The sequence below is a fragment of the Catharus ustulatus genome, chromosome 4 (assembly GCF_009819885.2).
Source record: "Catharus ustulatus isolate bCatUst1 chromosome 4, bCatUst1.pri.v2, whole genome shotgun sequence".
Lineage (NCBI taxonomy): Eukaryota > Metazoa > Chordata > Aves > Passeriformes > Turdidae > Catharus > Catharus ustulatus.
In genome coordinates this window covers 23,786,898-23,812,052 of record NC_046224.1, presented here as the reverse complement: position 1 = coordinate 23,812,052, position 25,155 = coordinate 23,786,898, and the positions used below count along the sequence as shown (strand labels likewise).

The 25,155-nt window shown below is 45.9% G+C and overlaps 1 protein-coding gene across 3 annotated transcripts in view; it reads left to right on the top strand.

The window, feature by feature from the left end:
- The window catches only part of CACNA1I (calcium voltage-gated channel subunit alpha1 I), a 164,814-nt gene that overhangs the window by 118,546 nt on the left and 21,113 nt on the right, over positions 1-25,155 (top strand). For all 3 annotated transcript variants that reach the window (XM_033057833.1, XM_033057832.1, XM_033057834.1), the window contains 16 exons: positions 2,674-2,983; positions 5,080-5,483; positions 12,564-12,715; positions 13,109-13,294; positions 13,953-14,070; positions 14,523-14,678; positions 15,113-15,203; positions 17,108-17,310; positions 18,417-18,833; positions 19,704-19,804; positions 20,822-20,945; positions 21,782-21,850; positions 22,736-22,920; positions 23,259-23,385; positions 24,440-24,565; positions 25,030-25,119. In XM_033057833.1, the coding sequence (XP_032913724.1) occupies positions 2,674-2,983; positions 5,080-5,483; positions 12,564-12,715; positions 13,109-13,294; positions 13,953-14,070; positions 14,523-14,678; positions 15,113-15,203; positions 17,108-17,310; positions 18,417-18,833; positions 19,704-19,804; positions 20,822-20,945; positions 21,782-21,850; positions 22,736-22,920; positions 23,259-23,385; positions 24,440-24,565; positions 25,030-25,119 (2,859 nt within the window). The remainder of the gene's footprint in view (positions 1-2,673; positions 2,984-5,079; positions 5,484-12,563; positions 12,716-13,108; positions 13,295-13,952; positions 14,071-14,522; positions 14,679-15,112; positions 15,204-17,107; positions 17,311-18,416; positions 18,834-19,703; positions 19,805-20,821; positions 20,946-21,781; positions 21,851-22,735; positions 22,921-23,258; positions 23,386-24,439; positions 24,566-25,029; positions 25,120-25,155) is intronic.

Genomic DNA, 25,155 nt, shown 5'->3' with positions numbered 1-25,155 from the left:
TCAGAATCCAGGGTCTCCATCTGCTACTCTCCAATGCTTTGGCTCCATGTCTGACACTTTCCATCTCTCTGCTCAGCTAGCTGAGATGAATCACTCAGTTAGGAGCCTCCTGGGACCCTTCCTGTCCTTCTCCTAGCTGGGAGGCTGTGCCAAGCTCACCAGAGCCTGAGAGTTTATGGATTTGCCTATGGTTTTAAGGATTACCCAAGCTCATTTGCTTTGTGTTTGATGTTCCTAGCTGAAAGGATAAGGACTGAGGAGTAGATGCCATATCCAGTCCTCTCACTCCCCCTCTTTTTGTTCTTCTGGTGGGAGATGGCAGCAAACAGTACCGGTGAGGACAGTGCTCCGTGATGTGAACCTGAACCCTGCTCCAGATTCAACCCTAGGGTCACAGTGTTGTCATGGTGAGGGCATCTCAGCCCTCAGCTCTTGCCCTTCTGGCCTAGAGAGAAGCTGCTGCAAGCCCTAATGGCTTGTTGTTTAGGAGCTGTGGGAAGTTGCAAAGTATGGGGCAGTGTGACAAGAAGTGTTCCAGAAATGCTCATAGCTGGGGTCCATGTCCCTGCCCTGCCTCACTCAGTGCAGCTGAGGGACAGAACCAAAAGGGGAAGCCTGGGTCAGTATCATGCTGCTGAGGAGAGTGCACCAGAGAAGAATTTGGATTCCCAGAAATACTCTCATCAGTTAAAATAAAACATGCAAGACATCACAGACTAGGAGAATGTTGGGTGAAGGCAAAGGAATCTGAACAAGGCATTATTTTAATTTTCAAGGCCACATGTAGAAGCTGAAGGGAAAATAGGCTGAAATATGGGGGAAGGAGAGAGAAGCGAAGGGTTCAGTGATGAAGGGAAACAGAATTAGAACAGCTTTGAAGGGTGCTGAGAGGAGGAGGGGGAGAAAAAAAAGCCCTTTATTTTGAGATACTTTATTGTCCTTATATTGAATCTGGTTGGAAAGAGCTTCGTGTTTCAAAGGGTTATCGAGCTGCTAGCAGGGACACCTCCCCTTCAGACAAAGGGCACCTGTCTACAAGAGAAAGGGTCACCCAGAAGGGCAAGCTGGTCAAGGGAGCAGTATGGGCTATGAACTGAGGAAAAGGCTGCTTGGATGGGTAAAACAAGCTCTGAGGTACTTGCTGAAATAAACTCTTTTTCCATTCATAAGCACTGGGGTCAGGTTATCATCATCTTTGCTTGCTCTGTCCTCTTTGCTGGAAAGGCTTTACAGGACAGGAGACAAGTGAAGACAAGGGCAGGACTGAATCCTGCTCTCTGTCAGAGCTGTTTGCTTGCCAAGGAGAAACAGTGAGGTGAGACTGGGTCCTGTGTGGGGTCCTACAGGAGAAACTGGTGCCAGGATGCCCCTTAGCAGGGATGCTTAGAGCTCCAGGAAAAGCAGGAATCTTGAGCTGGTGCTTCATCTCCTCCCAGGGGCTGCCCCACTGAGTGTGCTTCAGAGCACTGCAGATGCACAGTCCTTGTTCAGAGTTTAGGCTCTGCATTTTTTCCATGGCTTATTGCCACAAGGCTGCAGGGAGTAGGCACCAATCAACGTGCCATAGTGTTTGAAAATTGTTTTGAATGTAGTTACCAGCCCTTTCATATATGAAATTCTCATCATATTGAAGCTCAGGATTTATCCTCTGTCTATCTATCTATCTATTGATAGATCTCCTAGTGGAAATTAATCTCTAATTTCATGATATATATAACACAGAGTGAGTTTATTTTGCCCCCACAATTCTCAGCATAAAGAAATTCTTGCTTCATTTTATAAATAGGAAAACTGGGGTTTAAAGTGAGCATGCAAGTTGTGAATTAAGCCTGGTAGACATCTGGGCTTCTGTTTGGAGAATAGGGAGAACCTGGGCACTTTGTTTGCTCTTTCTAAGAAATTTGGAGTGTGTTTTTTTACAGTTTTGTGTTTTAAATGAGAAGCCTACATAGACCAGAAGACAAGTTAAAGAAGAGCTAATATGATATGTCTTGTATCAGAAGGATAGAAAATAAGCAAGGAAGCATGGATTTACCAGACTACTCAGCATCCTTCTAAAAAATTGTTTGACTTTGTAAAATCCTTTTTTATTTAAAAAACTCACTCATTTCAGGAAAGTCCCATCTCCCTATACAGAGAATTAAGGTGCAAATGGTAGAAATCAATAATGTGCCCCAAGTATACTGGTATGGTGTTAAAATGATCAGAGAATACTGACATTTCTTCCAAGAGGTGAGGACTATAAGTGGCAGTGCATGATTTTTCAAGTGGTCAATTAATAAGCAGAGGAGAAACCAACCAAACTAGTTCTCTGTCTCCTATCTTCTATTTAATACAAAGAAGAAGGAAAGAAAAAGTCCAGTTTTCATCAAACCCTTTGTATGTAACTTACAAGTGCTTTTCTGAAGGTCCCAAAACCTGCCACAAGTTGAACCTATTTTCTGAATTTCAATTCATAGCTTCAAACTCTGCATGGAAATTAAGTTGAGTGAGCTCTCAAAACCGAGCTCACACATTCCTGGCTTTCTCTGAAGCCTCTTCTCCATATGCAGACTGATTCCCACTCCTCTGTCTACCTCCAGTCACATTTCCCCTCCTCTCTCCTCTTCCATTCCCGCTCCCACATGCTCTTTTTCATGCTGACATTAGTCCCTTCTCCTCCTTTGCTGCTAGGTGGGCTCCTTCTTCATGATCAACCTGTGCCTGGTGGTCATCGCCACGCAGTTCTCGGAGACCAAGCAGCGGGAGCACCAGCTGATGCAGGAGCAGAGGGCGCGGTACCTGTCCTCCAGCACGGTCGCCAGCTACATGGAGCCGGGGGACTGCTACGAGGAGATCTTCCAGTACGTCTGCCACATCCTGCGCAAGGCCAAGCGCCGCACCCTCGGGCTCTACAGCAGCGTGCAGAGCTGGCGCCACGGGCACACGCAGGAGCCCGGCGAGGCCAAGCCCGGCCTGAGCAGGAAAAGCCGGAGGCGCTACAGTAAGGATTGCGTGGGTAGAGCTGGAAATGCCAGTGGTGGAAATGTGACAGCAACTGGGTGCCCTGGTTTGAAAGACAGGTGTCTGCTGAGAAAGGCAGGAGCCTCTCTTTGAAACAGAGAATGTAAACCCCCTCCCTCCAAATTATTATAATTTTGAAATTAAGGGGCTCTTGGGCAAAGATATGGGAAATAGGAATAACAAGTCTTTATTACGAGAATTAAAATAGAAAATACAGTATTGCAAAGAGCAAACCCCCCAAAAAAACTCACTGACAAAGCCAGAGTACAACCTGACACCCCATCAGGGTGTTGGTAACAGTCCCATGAAATGGTGGCTGCATCCTCCTGCAGTGACAGATGTGGTTCTGTTGAAGCAGTGCTCCTGTAGAAGAGTGCAGTTTTCCTCCAAAGGTCCAGTGATGATGTGGAAAAGTCCAGTTTTCCTCTGGAATTCAGTGCCTTGGTGTTCCATATCTCTGTTTTTATCCACGTAGAAAAAGCTTGGCTCTTCCCCCTGGCTGGAGCAACTCTCAATGGGATTGAGTAATTTTATCAGTCATACAGTGGGACTTAATGGGTCATTAGCAGAAGATACCTCCCTGGAGGAAGGATGGGTTGTGAAAAGACAAAGATCACTTCCCCCCCCAATGGATCGCCCATTAGCAGATACCTCCCATGGAGATAAGGATCACTGCCCCACTTGATTTCAACAGATGGTGATAGAATACATGCTTTTGGTCACATCCTGTGTTGCAACCCAAGACACTGGGAGCATCTCCATGTGCCAGCTTTCCTAAGGACCTGTGCTTATGAAGCACATAAATAGAATTAACATTGGCCATTGAGCATAGCACCATGGCCAGCGCACCAAAGCAGCAAGGTGAGGGTGACTGGCAAGAGTTGGAATGAAACTGCCCAGCAGGGAACATGGATAATCCAGATCTGAAATACAGAGACCATAAAGAGATAAAGACATTGAGGCTTGTAAAGGGCTCTATAGCCAGGTGTTGACAGCAGTCTGGGAGAGAGAACAATTAGGGGATATAACAAAGTGGGGCAAAGATTGGACTTGGTGGCACAGCAGGTCCCCCAGAGTTTTCCTCCCAAAGTGAGTTGCTTCAAGACTTCAAGAGAGAGGCAAAGAGAGTTGAATTGCAATAAGGTGTCGCCTGAACCTAAGGAGTGGTGCTGAAGAAGTCTGGTTGATTTGCTGATGGAGACAATTTCTCTTGATGGCAGCACATGCTGTTGCGTAAAATTGAACGTGAGATATCATTTAAATTGGGTTCCTGGCTGGAAAAGTCACTGTAAAAATGATTTTATAGAGTTAGTATTAACTGTCTGCTGATGCCTTTCTTAAGTTATGCTCCCATTAATAAGCAAAAAGGCAGATTTTCCTTCAGCGTGTCTTGCATATTCTAACTTTAATTTTCTTTGCTTGCTGGGAAAAAATGTTTCTGAAGATTTCATGCACTGTCTTAATGAATTAATTGCTTCATTTCCCTCATTGTCCCTTTCATCTTCCAGGCCGAAATGGAGGATCAAGGAACACAAATTTAGATTTCTCACTGAAGTCAGGGGATCTGTTCTGATTCATAGTGCACACTGTCAGGAGGAAATGTTCCTCTGTTACCTCTTCTGGCTTCTTGAGATACTTTGCTAATGTAGTTTCTCTAATTTAGAGAGTTTAGTTCAGTCTGGGGGTTCTCAGGCCTCACTTGTAGCAGTTCAGGCCAAAAGCAACTCTCATGACCATTTTTCCTCTCAGGTCCCACCTAGCTTGAGACTTACTAGCTTGTGTTATGATTTCTGCATGAGACAAAGCAGTTCTTTCTCTGATGGACATGAACCCTGTTCAGCCTAATCACAGGCAAGTTGAACAGTACTTTGTGTTTTGGAGATACAGCCTGTCAGCTTAGAGCCCCCAGTGCAACAGGTTCTATTGCTGCCCTTGAGATGATGTGCCAGTGGTTAATCATCTTCACAGCTAAAAAGCCCAGTCACCCTGCCTAAATACCCAGAAACCAAACAGGTGTCCACTTTGAATGTCTTTTTCATATCCTTCTTCTTTAAGCAGCACCATTTCTCTTTCCAGGGCCTTGCCAGCAGCACAACTCTCTTGGCTGCCCTCCTCAGGGCTTAGTCCAGCCCATCGCTGTGACAGCAACCTCTGATCCCACCAACTGCCCCCGATGCCATAGGGCAGAGCACGAAGCTTCCAGGAGGCTCTCAGTCCTGGATAGCGCTGGCTCAGACCAGGAGGATGGAGGAGCCAGTGAGGGGGAGGGAGAGGGCAGCCAGGAGGACCAGGGTGCCTCAGCACTGGAGAAGGAGGAGGAGGAGGTGGAAGAAGGAGGACGGCTGAAGCTCTGCAGCGACATGTGGCGAGAAGTGAGGGTCAAGCTTCGATTGATTGTGGACAGCAAGTATTTCAACCGTGGGATCATGATTGCAATCCTAGTGAACACCATCAGCATGGGCATCGAGCACCACGAACAGGTAAAGCACCTCGGGGCACAAGGTGGGCACTGTGGGCTGCTGACTCCTGCTGGGGGTTATAGGCTTGCTAAGCAGCTGATACAACTTGGTGGAGGAAGAGACTGAGCAATCTGGACCTCAGACTGCAGCACAGATGGTCCCAGCATGACTTTGGAGAAAGCCTCAGGATCTTGCAGGGTCTCTTACTTCCTTATACCTGTACTTAATCGCTTTCTCTCTCTCTCCATTTTCCTCTCATCTCTTTTCAATGCCTCTCTTTTCCTCCTCCCTGGTCATTCATCCCACTGTTTTTCTTTTTTGCCCCATCTCCACTATCTGTGTGCCTCTTTCTCTGTCATCCTCATCTCTTCCATCTTCCTCATCTCTCTCACTCGTTTCTCTCTTCATTAGCTTACTGAATCCTTAGTCTATTTGGTTAATTTAATGTGCCCTCTGGGGATGTCACAGACACTTCACCAGCATCTCAATTCAAATCCATCAGCTTGCTAGCCTTCCCAACTTAATTAAGAGGTGTCTGAGCACATTCTAGCTATACAAGAAGGCTAGGAAAGGCACCACCTCCAATCTCCTGTCATTTTGGGGGCTCAGGCTGCTGGAGCCTTTCCTTTGCCCTGAGAGTATGAAGTGATAGATAGGTCAGACACAAACAGCAGGTGTAGGCACAGGCTTGACTTTCACACCAGTAGTTTGCAGGCAGCTCTGAGTCAGCCATACACTTTATCCTAATGACAGACTTGTGAGATAGAGAGGAATTCCGTGCTTTTATTTTATAGCTGGGAGACAGAGGCTATGTCTACACTGATGTGCAGTGCCAGCTTCAGAGAGGGTTAAGCACACCCATGACCTTGCATCTGCATTGCTGGTTGGTAGCTCGGCTGCACTTTGCATTGAATGGTCCATGCTGTTCACCCATGTCTCAGACCTATGCTGCCAGTCTGAATGTGACCAAGAGTCACTCCTTGTGTCTGCCCAGATCACAAAATAAGAGACTGCAGCACTACGGAAATGCTGACTGTATTGAAGCTGTAGAGCAAAGGTGAAGTCTACTCCTGAGCACAGACTCAGGTAGCAAAGAAACAGGCAGTGAGCCCAGTTCAAGCAAGGCACTCAGATTTGTCCTGTGCTGTATCAGGATGAAGATACCTTGAGACCCAGAGTACCTTAAATTCCCTGTTTGAGGCAACACAGTGTCTGAGCCAGTATTTGAAGCCTCAGATGTCTGGATCCCACCCACGTATCAAGCTTTAAACCAATTTTCAAAGCCCAGCTAGTTTCTGATACAAGGCTGTGACACCTTAATTTGATCCCAGAATTCAAAACTGCACTGACTGCTTCAGTACCAGAAAAATACTGGCAGGAACCCAGAAGAGTGGAGAATGAAGAAGATGCTGGAGGGGTTGACTCATGGAAATAGATAAAAAAGAGCAAAGTATTTATCACACAGCAGAGAGATGACTAAGGGCTGGAGCCCAGGACAATTTGAAAACTGCCCACTGATATTTTAAAGACGTGATCACCAAGCAGGGAGAGCCATTGTTCATCCTGGTTTAATAGACACAGCGTGAATAATAGTTTGACAGAAGAATACTTGAGCTGGAGGTAAAGAATTCTCTCTTATGTTCTGGCTATTGTATGTGCAGATTTAAGCCCTTCTAAGATGCCTCTGCAGTGTTTGTACAGCCTGCAGCAGAGTGGGATCTGCCTAGGCAGCCTTGGGGTTTCTAGTAGCAGGTTCCTTATGATAGTCCTTAAAACTACTATCACTTTTTATCCATAAGTAGCTGGGAAAAGCTTGTGACCCTGCATGCTGTTTCTACCAGAAGAGCTGTCAGCCAAACTGATCATAACTGAAAAATGTGGTGCAGTCTGTTTATTCAAAATGTGTATTGAGTTCTGTTTTCCTGGCACAGGAAGACTAAAACATATTCAGACCATACCATGAATTTTGGGCTCTTTTCAGTCAGCAGTTAACTCAGAAGCACACAGACATTTGTACCTCCCTTTGCTCTCCTTCAGTTTTTGTCAAACTGTGCCATCAGTACGTCTTAGGCTGGTGCTTCAGTGCCTACATTTTTCTCCTTCCTTTCTCTTTTTCCTGTTGTCTTTTCTCCCAAAAGCACAAATTTTCACAAAACGAAATCCAGCAAAGCCCCTCTGCCCACCAGGATCTGTGATTTGCAGGGTGACACCATCCTTTGACTGAAGAAGCTTCTGTTGCTTCAGCTACATCATATGGATGTCTGCTGACCCAGAGCTAGTGCCTATAGAGAGAGACCTCTTGAGCCTTTATTTTCTGGTACACCGGATATCACAAGCCCAGCCACTCTCTGGGGACATACCTGGCTGGGCAGCTCACGTCATATGTGTCAGCACCTTGCCACTCCACTTTTTCACGGGCTATTCACCAAAGCACCCGCAACCATCAGGTTAAGGGGTGAGGCACAAGTTTCAGGCTTATAAACACAGGAACCCAAGGGACAGAGCACACGTGTGAGTGTTGCCTGGCTTGACCAACAGATAGAACGACATGAATTTAAACTGTTTGTTGTAATTCAGGAGTTTAATATTCACGGGGTTTTTCTTCCAGGAGACTTAACCTCAACAACTCAAATAACTTTGCTCATATTCAAATCACCTTGGAATTTGTTTTCGTTTAGCTTATTCATCCAGCCCTTCATCCTGTCCTGATTGTGGGGCCAAGGCAGTTTCCATCTGCATATATATTTCTTGTGAGGAAAATCAACTCATTTTAGGAGAAACTACACTTCTCTGAGTCATTTTTAATCCATGATCTTACAACAAGATATCCTTTGTAAATAACTACGTTTATTCAAATCCATCAGTGTGCAATATACCATGTAACATTCTCAGTATTAGGCCCTCAGATATTGCTGAAACATTGCATAAGCCAAACCTCATCGTTTCAAGCTTTGTCCTGCTTGAAATAGTTTTTGCAGTTCTTCAGATCTGCCTCTATTTGGAAATGTCTATTTTTAAAATCCAGTGTAGAAAATATTAGATTCTTGTGGCTGTCCAGAAGAATCCTTTTAAGAGGCTTACTTTTCTCCTAATATTCACAGTGGGTCTGCTGCTGCTGACTCTTCTCCCTTGTTCAGAATGAGAATGAAGGGCTTGTCCCACCTGAATCTCCCACGCTGCCTTTCTCATCATATATTTCTTGAATGGCCTGTTGGACTCAAGCCTCTCTGCCATTAGCAGCCATTTTAGACAACTGCTGACTGACTTGTTTTATCTTCTCCAGTACCTACTTACAGTTTTCCTTCATACATAAGATCAGTACTTTATGAGGTCTCTCTGTGTGGATTAGATGATGATCCCGTGTTTCCGAACTAGACCCATCCTGTGGTTCAGTACCTTCATATCCTTTAGCCTGTGTGATTTCACTTTATACCAGCATTTATTGCATTCAAAAGTTCCTATTTTACAGCTATTGCTTCTCATTTTATTTTCTCCTTGTCAGAAGCATTCAGCAAATGTCCAAGCCAGCTCATCACACTGACATTTAGGGAGGATGGAACAGTCTCCCTGGAGTGGTAGATGAAGCCACGCTACTTCAGCCTTGTAGAACCAGAGTATAACAATCATGTAATCCTGCATTGGTTGTGGGGTGGTGATTAAACTTATGTAAAAGTTGGTATGTTCCACAGCTGATTTCTATGGCTCTTCTAATTATTGACAAGTGACTTTGAAATTGTGAGTAAAAATAGACAGGCTGCAGAGACCTCTTTATGGAATATTTCTTTTTCATGTTTTCATCGCAGAGGCAGTGATGTGGAGGTTCAGTAGGGCTGGTCTGCACAGGTCACATCGATTACTCTTCAGTTTCAGTTGCAAATTTACTCCTGGTTAGGAGAAGCTTTTCCTGCAGGGGCTTCATGGTGATCTGTATCTTCTTAGCCTTTCCTATGATGCAGAAGTTTCTGTCTGCTGCCAGATAATGGTCTAATTATATTTTCAGTCAAATCTGGCTGAAGACCTCCAAAGTTAGTAAGAAATTGAAAGGGAGAAAAAAGCTGAGCTGCTGCCCTCTATTGCCCCAGTTCTAGTTTCTGATCACAGGACAGGAGTTCTGAAATAAACATGAATCATGTATTTTACTCTCAGTATTTGATCTACATTGTTGGAGATGAAGGACTTTATTCCACAAAGATGTGAATTAGATAATTTCATGGATTGGGAAAGAGATCCATAGACAGGATAGATTAACCATTCTGGTTAAAACACTGGCTCTGAGTATGCCTTGCCCCTGGGATCTCTGCCCCTTTAAGCCACCCTCCTTACCCCAATACTCAGCTCCCATAATCATGTTCAAGTTTCACTTCTGGTGTGATAGGTAAATCAGTCTGTCCTGTCTTGACAATGTGAACAGACTGCTTGTGGGGAGATTTCTGGTGTTCCTTTCTTTGTCTTGGACTAAAGTAGCCTTGAGTTCAGTTCTTTCCTTGGGGATTCTTCAGTTCACAGTTTCTAGGTAAACCTGGGAGGAGGAAGGGTTTAGATGCTGAGTGCCTGAATGTTGTTCGTGGGAGCCTGGGGAGACCTCACAATTGCAAGGAGACACATCACTGTGTCAGAGAGCCTGTGTATGGGTAGGAAGAAAAGGAGAGAACCAGTTTTCCCCTGTTTGTCCTTTTCATCAAGTTCACACTTGCCTGGCCAGAGAAGAGTCCCCTGTTCCAGCCATGTCCCTGACACGCTCCTCATCCCTTGTCACTCACAGACACCGGAACAAGGATATTGCCAAAGAGGACACAACCCCTGGTGAGCCCCACCCTGCAGCCGTGCCCCCAGCTGATGGCTCTGTGCACTCTGTCAAATTAGCTGTATCTCCAGGAACAGCCACAATGGTGGACCTGCCCTAGTGCCTCTCCTGGCTCCTCTCTATCACCTCCTTTTTTCCTGAGATCATTTCTTTTGTGTTGCTGTTCCTTTCCCAGCATTTACTGCTTTACTACACTATTTAAAACAACTCTTTCTTTCTCTACTTCTTGTGAGTGCTAGTGAGTTTAATTTTTTTTCAGCTTTATTTTTTGATTTATCTTTTATCTCTGCCCATTTCTTCTATCTTTCTTTCTCTGCCCAGTCTTTCCTGTCCCTCTCTCTAGGAAGGATGCTTTTCTGGGGCTGATAGATGTCTATTAGAAACAGATTAACAGGTGAGCATTGACCAGAGAAACAGATGTCAAGGAGAGAAGAAGAGACAGAGGAACAGGTGATCTTTTCCATGAGCAAGATGCAAGCATGGTTTTTCAAACATAAGTTGCTCCCAAAGAGCATGAGAGAATGTATGGAAAGCAGAGAGGAGGATAATCCACCGTCATAACCTGTTGCTTTTTTGCATTGCTTATTTTCACTGCTATAATGATTTGATTCAGACTGAAAAATTGAAAATTGAAATAGGCATCTCAGTTTAACATATAGACCTCATGTTCTCAGCAGCTGTTGTTACTGCTGGGTCTCAGTGAAGTGGTCTTTATTTGTCCCTTCCCACATGCACTTGCTCATTGCTTCTCTCTTTTCTCTTATCTCCACTCCTTTCTCCATCATTTTCAGGGTGGTTTTGCAATTCATATGGATGGAAATTGATTCATCTCCTCTTTTCTCATTTTAAAGACATAGACTTTTAATAAAAAAATTTTTGATTTTAATAAAAAGCTGCGATGAGGAGTGCAAGAAATTAACAAAGGGCATGGGAAGCCAGAGATGTGAGAAGCAGTTTTGAGTTCATTTGCTCACCTGGAAGGATCTGGGCCCCTGGGGGCCTCAGCAGAGGTTAAAGCAGACCCCAGCTCCAGGCAGAGAGCCAGAGCTGCGTTCCTCCTTCACTTCCCTTGTACCAGCTGTATAAGTAACAGGCATGGCCAATGCAAAGGCCACCTTTCAGCAAAACAGCAGTTTTGCAGACCATGGGAAGGGACCGTGACTTCTCTTCCTCATGGGCACTAATATTGATTTAATGCTAAAAGTATTGGCTCTGGCCTGCAGGGACTCACTCACTTGTTTCTCCAGTGTCAGGAATGTCTGTCCTCTCTTGTTCTCTACAACAGGCATTTGCAGTTTTCTCGTTCCCACCCATTTTATGCGATGCTTAAAAGAGTGGCTTGGTGGCCAGGCATAGCTCAGACCAATGCAAAGGAAGATGCACCCTCTTTAATTTTTTTGATAGTCAATCCTGTGTAATTCTTGGATTTTTCACCTCGTGCACTTGTCTCCTCTTGCTGTCCACTTTTCTGTATTCTTCACCTGTCCTTCTCTCCCCGTCCCTTAGAGGTAGGTTTTAGCAGTGCAGTCCTCCTTGCTGTTGTCTTGTCTAGTCTGATATTTTCTGATGGAGCATTAATTTCCTGGTCTTCCTCCATCAGTCTTATGCCTCTGTCCTCAGAGTGGTCTCAATGATCACCCAAGAAAATATCAAACTAGACAAAACAACAGCAAGGAGGACCACACTGCTGAAGACCAGGAAACTAATGCATACCAAGGGTTTGGTGGGGAAAGGAGGAAAGAAAAACTGAGAAGCAAAAAAATAGAGGGGAAAGGGAAAGATTAGTGCAGTAATGTCTAGAGGAAGATGGGGAACTATTTTCCAGTCATTTAAATGTTTTCAAAATTTCAGAAAAAAAGAAAAAGTGCCAGCTACCTGTGGAAACCTCAGAGGAAGAAATTCTTGAAGGAAGAGGTCGACTACAAATCAGCCAATTTTGCTCTCCCTCAATAAATACTCAAGTTCTTTGCACAAAACAAAGCAGCCATGGGAATGGGATATGGGGTGGGATGTAGGAGATGCTTGGTCAGTCCTGGCTGTGTGAATGGCTGTGAAGCTCCTGATTCCTTCTAATAAAAAAAGTTAAAAAAAAATATATTAGGGATATAATCTGTGATGAAGGTAGCAAATCTGCAAAGGAAGTGGAGTGCTAGTGTTGCTATCCAGCTCCAGTCTAGTCTCACCCATGGAAATTTGCAACTTCCTACAGACTCTGTTTCCTGGGAAGGGTGAGGCTTAATTTCCCATAATTTCAGGGCTCTTTCAGTTCTGACTCTCTGAATTTGCATTCTCTCTAGCCAGAGGAATTGACCAACATCTTGGAGATCAGCAACGTTGTCTTTACAAGCATGTTTGCCCTGGAGATGATCCTGAAACTTGCTGCTTTTGGTCTCTTTGATTACCTTCGCAACCCCTACAACATCTTTGACAGTATCATCGTCATCATCAGGTGACAAGGGCCTTGGGGATCAGCTGAAACACATGTAGGAAAGAGTACCACAGAGCTCGCATGCTTTTTCGAAAAGGATTTAGCAGCTACACTGAGAGGAGCTGGGCTGATGCACAAGGCCAAGAATTGGGAGACCAAGATGTCTTTTTCCAATACCTGGTGTTGGTGCTATGCAAGCCGCAGAGCATTTCTGTCCCTCACTTCTCTCCTCTGTAGAGTGGAGGCAATTGCAACTGCCTTGTTAAATTCTCAACAAATATTAGCTGTGAAATATTTTGAAAATGCACAAATTGAAGATGTTACAAAGGTTTAAAGTTATTCCCTGTTTTCTTCTGTTTGTTCACTTGCCTTTTGTTTTGTCCCTCGTGCTTGCTGTGCCTGTCTGGAGCACAGCATCTGGGAGATCGTTGGCCAGGCAGACGGGGGGCTCTCAGTGCTGAGGACGTTCCGGCTCCTGCGCGTGCTGAAGCTGGTGCGCTTCATGCCAGCGCTGCGCCGCCAGCTCGTGGTGCTGATGAAGACTATGGACAACGTGGCCACCTTCTGCATGCTCCTCATGCTCTTCATCTTCATCTTCAGGTGAGCAGGCAGTCAGCTCACAGTGTTCTGGAGTGGCACTGTGTAGCTCATGGGGACAGCAGCTTCAGAGCATGACTGCATAACTCATTCTTGCCCATTGCTCCAGGCCAAGGCAGCACTGACAAACATTTATTTTTTCATAAGAGCTGAACTTGTTCCTGCCTTAAATTGGATTCAGCAGCTAAGGATTTTGTCCTGGATGGGGCAATGAAATACTTCCAGCAAATGCAGATGTTGAGCATAATGTCCCATTGCAGGAAAGGTGAAGCCTCCTGCTACAGGAACAGTTCAGTCTGGAGGCTGACTCTGGCAGAAGAGCAGCAGGGAGTAACCAAGAAAGTTTGTGCATGCCATGGATGCCCTGATAGCAAGATGAAGGCATTATGAGAGCAGAAAGGACAATACAGAGAACAGGTCTGACTGACAGGTTGGAGGGAATATATGAGCTCTGAGTCAGCACAGATGGAAAGCAAGTTTTTTGGTGACCTACAGGGTTGCAATATGTAGTTCCTTCTTCACAGATAGCTCCCAGTGGTCTGACTGCGTTGTTGTACCCCTTGCTGCTGTGATGTTGCATTAGATTTTCAGAAGATAATTACTCTGATGAGTTCATTGTGATGGCAGAGATATTTATATTTGACATCATTTTGTTCCAAAGCATCCTGGGAATGCACATCTTTGGTTGCAAGTTCAGCCTGAGGACAGACACAGGAGATACAGTTCCTGACCGGAAGAATTTTGACTCCCTGCTGTGGGCCATCGTCACCGTCTTCCAGGTGAGCCCTCTTTGCTCTCTATGACTGGACCAGAGCAAAGTAAAGAGGGTCAGGAGATCCTTTTTCCCCACTGAGGAGCACACCTGACAGCACAAAAGGTTGTGGAAGAAGAGCAATTGCATATTGGAACCAAACAACTGGTGTATATCTCAAAGAGGGGACATTCTTCCTTCCTAGGAGATGGTGTGCAAAAGTCACTCACACTGTGGCAACTCCCAAGTTTAACACTCTCACCTCAGCATATGACTGTCCTAATGGTTGTTCTTGTTTCTTCTTGCTAGCTAAAGTTTTTGATCCAGTGCCACAGGTGGAGAGTGACAGTGGGTGTGTGGTTGTGGGGAAGTTCGGAGGCCTGGTCTGGTCCTGATGTGTATTCTTTGACTGTCCTTTTCTGGGAATGCCCTTCGTGTTCTTCCTTCATGTTTATCTGACTTTCTCGTCCTCTCTTGCAGATCCTAACCCAGGAGGACTGGAATGTTGTACTCTATAATGGCATGGCCTCCACCTCACCGTGGGCTTCCCTCTACTTTGTGGCTCTCATGACATTTGGCAATTATGTACTCTTCAATCTTCTGGTGGCTATTCTCGTGGAGGGATTCCAGGCTGAGGTGAGCTACCACCAAGACTTCATCAGGAGGAGGAATAGAGGTGCTAAAAACTTTTTATGACTTTTCAAGGTTACTGGACTGGAGGACTTACAAAGTATCATCCCTCATTAATTTCACTCATGAAGTGACCCTTGTTTGGGTAGTATTCAATTAAACAAAACAAAAAAACTCAGTGTTAATTCTTATGAAGAAAGAGACTTTGTAGGGGGATTCACAATTTCTGTTCTGTGTAACACAGCAGAACCAACCTTAGGGTGAGCCCTTTAACCATCCAAAAGCAGCAGTGCAGTCTGTTAGCAATCCCAAATCACACACAGTGACCACAGTGGATGCCTGACTGCCAAGGACAATTTTGCACTTGTTCCAGAAATGAAAGACAAAAACAAAAGGTCTTTTCCATTTGAGTTTCCAGCTTCTAAATTTCTGTGTTCCAGGGTGATGCCAACCGGTCATACTCAGATGAAGATCAGAGTTCTTCAAACATGGAGGAATTTGATCAATTCCAAGAGGTCCAGGAAGGCTCAGGTGCAATAGCTCAAAGAGTCTTATTTGCTTATTTCCTACTGCTGTTTGGTGAGAAATCTAAAAGCAGATTCTGCAGAAAATCTACTCCCACTTCTGAGAACTTGCCAGTTTTTACTTTGAACTTTATGCCAGTTTGTGCTGTTATTTGTGGAAAAACAGAGACATGTTGTCATCCTGAGGAATGTGGTAGCTAAATGGAACAGTTCTTGAATGACCTCCAGAACAGCAACTGGAAGTGAGAAGTGAGGCTGTCTCTGATGATCTTCAGGGTGGCCATTTCAGGAACACTGTGACCAAATCTGAAACCCACATTTGGAGAGGGAATGCCAAGATGGTAAAAAGGACTCAGGCAAATCTGGAAGCCTTGCCTCATAGTGAGAGACTAATGAAGCTTAGAGAAATCAGGAAAGTTACTTGATCACTCTCTCTGTAGTTGCAGACCATAAGGAGGGAGTTGTGGTGCTAGGTAGCTCTTTAATTGAGCAGAAAAAAGCATAATGAGATTGTAAAGGTTGGAAGCTCAAGCTAGACAGATTCAGGCTGAAAAAAGCCATATATTTTCAAGGAGAGATAATTAACAGTGGAAACAACCTGAGTACAAACTGCCTGGTAAGGTCTCTATCCCTCAAAGACTGAAAGTCTTTCTACAAGTGGTATTACACTTCAAACAGAACTTGGTGGCAGGGAGCAGCAAGAGTAGCTTGCTCTGCAGTGGATGGTGAGCCAGTGTTTGAAGGATACACAGAGCCAGGCAGGAGGGCAGGGGCACACTTACAGAAGGTGAGCAGAGCAGGTCCACTGACACTACTAAGGATTTACTTATGGTACAGTAAATACCAGGCAAGCCCACAGTGGTGAGGAAAGTCTAAGGTCAAGCCAAGAAGTCCAGTCAGCAAGACAAGATCAGGATCATCAAGGACAGCCACAAGCATACTCACAGCACAGCTCAGACGAGCACCACGGGCACATTTCTGAGCATAAATGCAGCTCCCACAGCAGGGAGCAGTGGCTCCAGTTTTTGGCTCAGAGTTTTTTCCTGCAACTTAGCTTTTTTCAAAGCAGTCCTATCCTGAGTTATATGACTGCACCATATCAGAGCTTATGCTAAATGCAGGCAGTCAAACCTCTGAGATGGCAGAGAAGGAAGAGGTTACAGAGGTGTCAGTGGACTGGCTGTCTGTCATGCAGACATGGAAGGGTGACCTTCATTATGCAATAAGTGAAAAATGACTGCTCCAGTCCTTTCAGGCATTAAAATTAAATACCCTGTCCTCTCCATGCATCTCAAACAATGCTGATGGTCATCTGCAGGACTTAAGATTTGCTTCCAAAGTGTCCTGGATCTTACAGGTCGAGGATCAGTCATTTGAAGAAGGGCAGTGTAGTAGGATAGATTGGAGTGCAGTTTTTGTATGCAGTATTATTGCAGGAATTTTAAGGTGACTTCAGTACATGGATGGCTGTGGCTATCCCTACATCTTTGTCTCTTGCCCAGTGTTTCAGCCCAACTGCTTTAAGTAGCCAATCTGACAGCTGGTGGAATTTGTTCAGACCTGAAGATGGCTGGTGTCTGCTCTTGGCATGCAGAAGCATGCTCTCGTCCCCCTGTTTGCCTTCCTGCTCTGCCTGTCAGTCTGAGGCAGCTTGCCCACCACTCTGCTCCTCTGTCTGTCCTCAAGGAGAGATGTGGTTGGTTTTGGAGGCTGCGGAAATTACTTTAAGGCCTTCCTAGCTTGCACTGCCTTTGTCACCATGCCCTAAGTCAGAGAAATTGATGTTGATTGATGCTGAAGGGCTAACAGTCTCTTAGCTGCTGTTAACATGCTTAGGCACCAAAGCAGTCACTGGATAGAGAAACCCACCTTCTTCTTTCCTCATTCTTCTTTCTGCACCTTTCCACTTAGATCCCAAGCTCTGTGCAATTCCTGTGACACCTAATGGGCACCTGGACCCATCCTTGCCCTCTTCCAACCCTCCAGTGGCTTCTGGGGGGGTCACCAACTCTTCACGCAACTCGCTGCAGCTTGACCAGATCCGTGTTGCTGTTGGATCCCGGAAGAGCAGTGTGATGTCCCTGGGGAGAATGACTTATGACCAGCGGTCCTTGGTGAGTGAGGGAGTATAAATGTGTGTCAGACCCGGCCCTTTGTTGGCTTTCTGGGGATTTCTGGGAAGATTGCCCTGCTGCTGTAGGCTTCTGACACAGCTGAATTGCTTGTCCTTAGAATCCAGATCAGTTCACATTATTTTTCTAAATTTCCAGATTTTTGAAGCCTATTTCCAGGTTTGTTATCTATATTTCTTTGAGTGTGGGAGAGGGAGAATGCCAAGAAGACAGTCTCCCTCTTACAGTGGAACATCTTTTTCCTCCTTGCCTTTTCCTTGTTTTCCTAGAGTAAAGGACACAAAATGATGCCTTGAGTTAAAAGGGGATGCCAGAAGCACCAAGTCCCATTACAGATGGGATTGTATCAGAGCTTTTGTAATAGTGGAAATCTTGTCTTTGAGCTTCTCATAGCAGATTCTGCTGCCCCATAGCACTTTCCCAAGCACTGCAGGCTGTCTAACCAGTGCATCTCAGACCTGTTTGCCTTGTGACATCAGCTTCTGGGCTTTCTAGCCACTGGCATGCACAGCTCTGGAGAGTGCCTCAGTGCTTAAAGGGTTCATTCCCCTGTTATTTTCAAACAGGGAGTACTAGCAGCCATGTACTTTGTGAGACCTTGCTGATGGGTTGGACTAGATTGTAACCAACAAGACTGTTTCTCTCATTTTTCCCTTTTACTAAGAGTGGACTCAAAGATAGAGTGTGAGATGAACCATCCTGCTGTACCTTGTGTTATCCTTAACCCCAGTGCAGTGTAAAAAGCTGCCAATCAGATTTTTTGAGAGCTTTACTCTTGCTCTGTGCTGGTGTAAGCAGCAGTATCAGTCACCTGGCCTTTGTCTTTATTACTTACCTTCCCTGAAAGCGCTTTGCACACAGATGGTGCTTAAGGTAATCACAGTCAACACCATTGCTAACTCATTATCAATTTATTGTCAGATTTACCGAGATTGCTGCTGAATTCCCACCATGCAACTTGTTCAACATCTGATAAATGGCAGCCTTCTGCTTTAGGGGCTCAGGGAGAAGTCTGTGATGAGAGAGAATCACACGCTCCTTCCCTGTGCCCAGAGTCACTGAGTCCCCATCCCATCACTCTCTTACAGTCCAGCTCCCGCAGTTCCCACTACGGCGCCTGGAGCCGCAGCGGAGCCTGGGGAAGCCGTCGCTCCAGCTGGAACAGCCTGGCCCGGGGACACAGCCTGAAGCACAAACCTCCCTCAGCTGAGCATGAGTCCCTCCTGTCTGGTGAAACGCACAGGGCAGCAGAAGGGGAGCCGGATGGGACGGGAAGGGTGTTTCATCACCGACGGACACTCTCTCTGGATAACAAAGGCTCCTGTGACCTGCTGGAGTTGGCCTCTGTCCCTTCTGGCCACAGAGTGACCCACAGGCTGGGAGCACCACCTGGGGCCAGTGAGCATCAGGACTGCAATGGCAAAATGCCCAGTATTGTCAAGGAGATCTTCCCAAAGATGAACAACCACAAAGAACGGGGAGAGGATGATGAAGAAATAGATTATGTGAGTACTTGGTGAGGAAGCCTGGGGTTACATCACAGTGCTCTGGGAAACCCCAGATCCATCCTCAAATTTCAGTCTTCCTCACCCCTGGGTGGGAAAGCTTGCAAAGGTGCTTTAGGCAAGCTGGAGGACAGCACTGAATGCAGATAGGACCTTCTAGGCAAAGACAAGCTCACGTTGTCGAGCTTTCTGCAAGGCAGGTGGATGGTGGGAGGAAGGCAGATGTGAGACATACATGTGGCTATTCAGGGGCTGTTCCTTCAGAGCAGTGCAGTCAGTGATTTCTACAAGATAGGAGAGGTCAGGCTGGGTGACAGTGACTGCATGGGGAACATCAGCAGACCAGAGCAGGAAGCGCAGGCACCACAGGCAAGATAAGTGGGTTCTGTGGTATCAGCCTGGGGAACAGCAATCTGTGAGCAGGTCAGAGGGTAGAGGTGAGGGTCAGTAGGAATTTGAACACACATAAATGTCTGTATGGAATTCCTAGCCCAAGTGCCAACAAAAAGCCTTCTTGTCCTGGCTTCTCATTCAGCTGAGGTAGGGAGGAAACATTGCCCTCGTGTAACACAGTCCCTCCAACACCTCTAAGAGGGCATCATGGGACAGCATCCTTCTCTAGAAAGGACACCAGCAGTTTTATTTTTCATTATATGGGGAGGAAACCAGATGCCAAGAGGTAAACGAGCCCTGGCAAAGCAGCTTCTACATTCTTTTCCATGACTTGTTGCATTTGAGTTGATTTTTTCAATTGAGGGATTAAAGAAAAGCAGGTAGTGGTGCATTTGAGTCAGATGTGAAAGGAAGAATGTCTCTCTCAGGCAAGTGGGAAGGTGACCAGTGGCACTTGCTTCTGCTGCATCCCTACAGAGTCTGTGCTTTCGCATCCGGAAGATGATGGAAGTCTATAAGCCAGACTGGTGTGAGTTACGGGAAGACTGGTCCATATATCTCTTCTCTCCACAGAACAGGTTTGTGCAGTTTTTGCCATGAGAGGGTTGAGAAGATGGGGCAGATTCTGTTGCTCCCTGATGTTAGGTGGCAACTTTAAACTTACCAGCTGAGAATGTGTATTTTCTCCTCCGTCATCCCTTCTACAGCCAAACAACATTTCTTTTCCTAGATTCTGGCAATGAAAGAAAAGTTGAGCATCCTAAATAGCTATTGTGATCTTCCCTCCCTTTGGAGCATCCCATTTTTATTTTCTGTAATCATAAATATTTATAGCAAAGCAAGGCAGAGAATACTAATGTTAACACAAAGAGGATAAAGAATGTATTATTGATGACTCCATAATACTGATATTTCCTCCCCTGGCACCAGAATAGCATCTTCATTTAATTTACAGTGCCAGTACCAACTTACCAGCAGTTGTATCACACCTTTTAGGGTAAAGTTAGAATTCTTCTTGCCCAAAAAAGGAAATTCAGATTGAATTCTTCCGTTAAAGAGATCTTTCCAGGAGAAAATGTCCACATACCCCAGCCAACAGTATTTTCACCCATGCATCTTGCCCCTTGAAAGGGCTTTCATTATAGGTCACAGGGGAGAGCTTCTTGCTCTGTGTGACACCTATGTTAATGTAAACAGTGTCTTTCAGAAGTGTGGTCCCCATGACTGCCAACACACCTGCCTCTCCTGAGTTTTCAGCATGTGGCCTCTTTGCTGTAGGGTGGTACAAAGTGTGAGTTTGTGAGGAAAACTAGAATTCAGCCTCTTTACAAGGCAAGAGAGAGGCACAGGATCATAGTGTTTAGGAAATCACTCTGGTGCTGGGGAGAGCTCATTGCTCTCCCCTTGTTCTGCTCCAGGCTCCCATGTGACCATGTACCACCCTGGGCTATTGCTATTTCAAGGAACATCAGTATCAGAGATAGGAAAGCTACTATATCAGAGCCCAGTTTTGGTTAGAATGCTTCATTCTGTGTCCTCTTGCTGCTAAATTTGTTCTGCCCAAGGTACAGGTGCCCACTGGAACTCTCTTGCAGGTTTCGCCTCCTCTGCCAAACCATCATTGCTCACAAGCTCTTTGACCACGTAGTGCTGGCCTTCATCTTCCTGAACTGCATCACAATTGCCCTGGAAAGACCCCAGATTGAGCACAGAAGCACGGTGAGAATGATTACCTTTCACCCATGTTTTGGCACAACCTCTAACAGTGGCTCCTGAGTGGTCCTGGTACTGGTGTGATCTCTGGAAGAATTTCAGCATTAAACACCAGCTCTGACTCATCTGTTCACATACCTAAATATTAGTAATTGACATAAATGTGTGCTTCCCCTGCAGGCTCTTAAAATGGGGCAACCCACTTTATAATACAGAAAGCCTAGTTCATTCTCTCTTGGAAAGTAAGTGTCTCCTCCAGGAGCCTGCATATAGGAGATGAATGGCAAAAGGGACAAGGACTGGGAACTGAAAGACAGAGTAACTTCCATGCTGTAGGAATGGCACATCATCATTCATGTATGCTGCTCTTGAGCTATCTTGGAGGTGGCTCGAGCTGTCAAGTGAAATTACCTTTTCTGCTTGTCTGCCTTAGCTGACTCCCAGCCTCTGCTGCACTTGGACACAATCTGTGGTCTGTGCTCAGCAGCTCTTCAGGAAGGAGTCCTAGGTCAATGCAGCAGCTTAGGCCTGAGCAGCACTGACAGAAAAGGGCAGAGGCTGCCTTGAAACCAGATTTGCAGGATGCAAAAAAAATCTCATCCACTATGCTCTGGCAGAGCTGTGTAGCATCCTGTCCCAGCCAAGGTATATGAGCTGAAAGCTGCCTAGCACTGACCTCTGCCAAGGGCATCTCACTTACTTCATCAACTTTCAGACCCTTCACAGGAATGCAAAAATATCAAGATCAACAAAGAGGCCTGACAAAGTAACAAAAAGTAGTCAAAATGCATTTAAGGTCTTTCTCTGTTTTGTTTTTTTTTTTTTGTTTAATTTTTTTCTAGGAAAGAATCTTTCTCACTGTGTCCAACTACATTTTCACAGCAATCTTTGTAGCTGAGATGACACTGAAGGTAAGCTACTGGAGATAAACAGCTCAGAGCCTTTTTCCACTGTCAAACACTGTTCATGTTCGCTCAACACCCTTTAAAAATCTGTTCATCTTTTCGGTGTGCCAGTTCTTCCCTCTACCTTTATAAAGGCAGACACTGCCTGGGGTTCAGTCCTGCCTTGTTAGGCATAGAGGAGATGTTTATCACAGGCATGAGATCCAGTTGGATCTCAGTATTCACGAAGGATAGCTGGCATTCAAGTATGGATTTTGTAATGATGTCAAATGTCCATTCCCTTTCTCCTGGAGCAAGAATGGAGGACATTACAACAATATTAATGGCATGCTCAAAGTTGAGATAGTTATTCAATAGATGTCAAAGTACTTTGAAACAATCAGAAAACCTTGTTATTCCCCTTCTCATGTTTGGGAAAATGTCCTAAAATTGTGCACTGGAAGTTAAAAGAAGTTAAACCCCTACAATTCATATCTTAATTTTGACTGTGATTTGCAGGATGTTAATATTTCCCTGTGACCACCAATTTCTGAAGCATTCACTGTTTTTGAGAACTGCTGACAAACAAATTACCCCTTTAAGAGCTAAAGTAAGGATTTGATGCCTAACTTTACCTCCTAGGTAATGTCTGAACTGGGAGACTTTCCCCAAGTATCTGGTATGGCAGGGAAAGGTTTCCTATATGTCCCCTACAGTGTCATGTTACTCAAGGAGGCAGAAAAAAGGTGTTTTCCTTCACAGACATCCAGGTGAAAGGAAAAGATTATGAGATGACACTTCAGTGTCATGAGGAGTTAATAACTATTCCTCCCCTCCCATTCTCTCCATAGTTGCCCTCTACCAGGTAACATAGGAGCCATTTCACCCCCTTTTCTCTCCCCTCTTTTCCAGGTGGTCTCTCTAGGCCTGTATTTTGGGGACCAGGCTTATCTCCGCAGCAGCTGGAACATCTTGGATGGCTTCTTGGTCTTTGTGTCTCTCATTGACATTGTGGTCTCTGTGGCCTCTGCTGGCGGTGCCAAAATCCTGGGGGTGCTGCGAGTGCTGCGGTTGCTGCGCACCCTACGTCCCCTCCGGTCAGAACCCCACCGAGCCCTGCTCAGCCCCCTCTTCCCACTGGTTATCCCCAGGAGGGGTCTCAGGGTCAGATCCAGCTGTGCCAGGCAAAGTGTGGTCTTTCACAAGCAATTAGCCACAAGGAGGTCTCCCTTAGCCATACGGCTCTGACGCAGGAGATACCTCATCAAACAGCAAATCCATGAGAGAGAAAAGGCTTTTGGATCATAGGGGAGGGATCTCCACTTAAGGGTCACTCTACAGGGAGACAGGGGTCTGCTGCTGCTGAAAATGCTTAGCCTAGACCAAACATCCCTGCCCTGTCCCTCTGTCACCCTTCCCCTTCCCTCCTTTCCAGAGTCATCAGTCGAGCCCCTGGTCTGAAGTTGGTGGTGGAGACACTAATTTCTTCCCTCAAGCCCATAGGAAACATTGTCCTCATCTGCTGTGCTTTCTTCATCATCTTTGGCATCCTGGGTGTGCAGGTAGGTTGTTAATGGCCATCAAACAGCCCTTGAGCCCCCACGCCTGTTGCCACAGGCACCTGTACCACAGGTCTTATAGCAGACACAGGGAGCCAAGCAGAGCAGGAGAGACAGGGAAGCCTGTGAATCTTCTGTTTGCCCTCTTCCACAAGTCTTCTCCATAATGGCACAGACAGGTGCTCAGCAAGAGCAGGCATTGCTGGACATGAGAAACAGGAGTTAACACTCACACCTGGCAGCAACTGGGTCAGGGTTTGGATCAGCATCGTAGGCAGAGCACAGGGCTCCCTAAACACTTCCACATCACCCCACAAGGGCAAGCAGCTCAGTGCCTGCCTACATGAACCCTGCCCCCAGCCAGCTCTCTTTCTCCCCCTCACCCTGAGCCCTAAACCCACCCACAAACTTCTTTATTTTTTTTTATTTAATTCTCTTTATTTTTGGCTGTTGCATTGCAGAGGAGCAAGAGTGTGGGCGTTACTTCCATCTCAGGGAATGCGCTATACTTAGTTTGCTCTGATGCATCTGTACAAATGCACAATCCAGTACTTTCCATATGGGGAAAGGAGCCCTGGGCAGAAGAGTCACAGCAGTGCAGTGCAGCTTTGTGAAAAAATACATATGAGAAGAAGAGGATGTTTTTTTCTGGTTCTTTACCCTCAGATGAGATCTTCTTTTCCCATCAGCACTCTCAGTAACTGGGAAGCAGGGAGGGAAGATTACTCTAGGGGACTGATTAGAAGATACATTTTTCCCTTTGTAGCTGGCCCTTAAGGGTTGTCAGATGGTGGGCTTACAGTCACTGCTGGCCTGAGGCAATGGAGGAGGCTGAAAAGCCAAGTGTGAGCTTACAGGGATGGTCCTGGCTCCTTTGCAATGGTTGAGCCTGTGCTGTATGTTGTGTTGGTGGATTCTCTGTCGTGTTCTACGTGGCTTGCAGTCTTGCAGCCCATGCAACATCTTGGCAGCTTCTGTACATCCCAGGGAGTCTGGGGAATCCTGTGGGGAGCCCTGTGGGGAAAGTAAGCCTGATGGGGTCACTCCCCTCCTGCAGCTTTTCAAGGGCAAGTTCTACCACTGCCTGGGGGTTGACATCAGGAACATCACCAACCGGTCTGACTGCGTGGCAGCCAACTACAAGTGGGTGCACCACAAGTACAACTTCGACAACCTGGGACAGGTGAGTTTGCCCACAGCCCCTCCCTCTGATGGCAACCCAACTCAGGGTTTGTCTCCTCCCCAGGGAACAGATGCAGTGCCTGGAAGGCCAGTGCCTGGGCCAGAAGGAGCAGTTATTTGGCATGGGTGTCCTTGTAGATGCTCTGTCACTGGTGGGTTGGTATCAGAATGACACTTACAGAATAAGTGGGAAAGAAAAGTGGTGGCAGCAGAGAGCTTGAGTTTTTCTTTTCTCCTGCCATGAAGCAGATGTTCTTCACAACCTCTCTCCTCTGGTGGGTCTGGCTGCACATGGCTTCCTATCACCCCCTCCCTGTCCTCCATGGGGGAAGGAGGAGGTTTTGATGTGTTCAGAGACACAGGAAGATTATTTCAGCGCTCTGTATGTTAGAGCATAAATCCACAAAAATTTTTCTACCTGCCAGATGCACCTGCTCCACATCAGCTTCGCTTTATATGTTGCAGGCTCTGATGTCCCTCTTTGTTCTGGCTTCCAAGGATGGCTGGGTCAATATTATGTATAATGGACTTGATGCTGTGGCTGTTGACCAGCAGGTACATGGACTTTCTTGTGAAAGGACCTTTTCACTT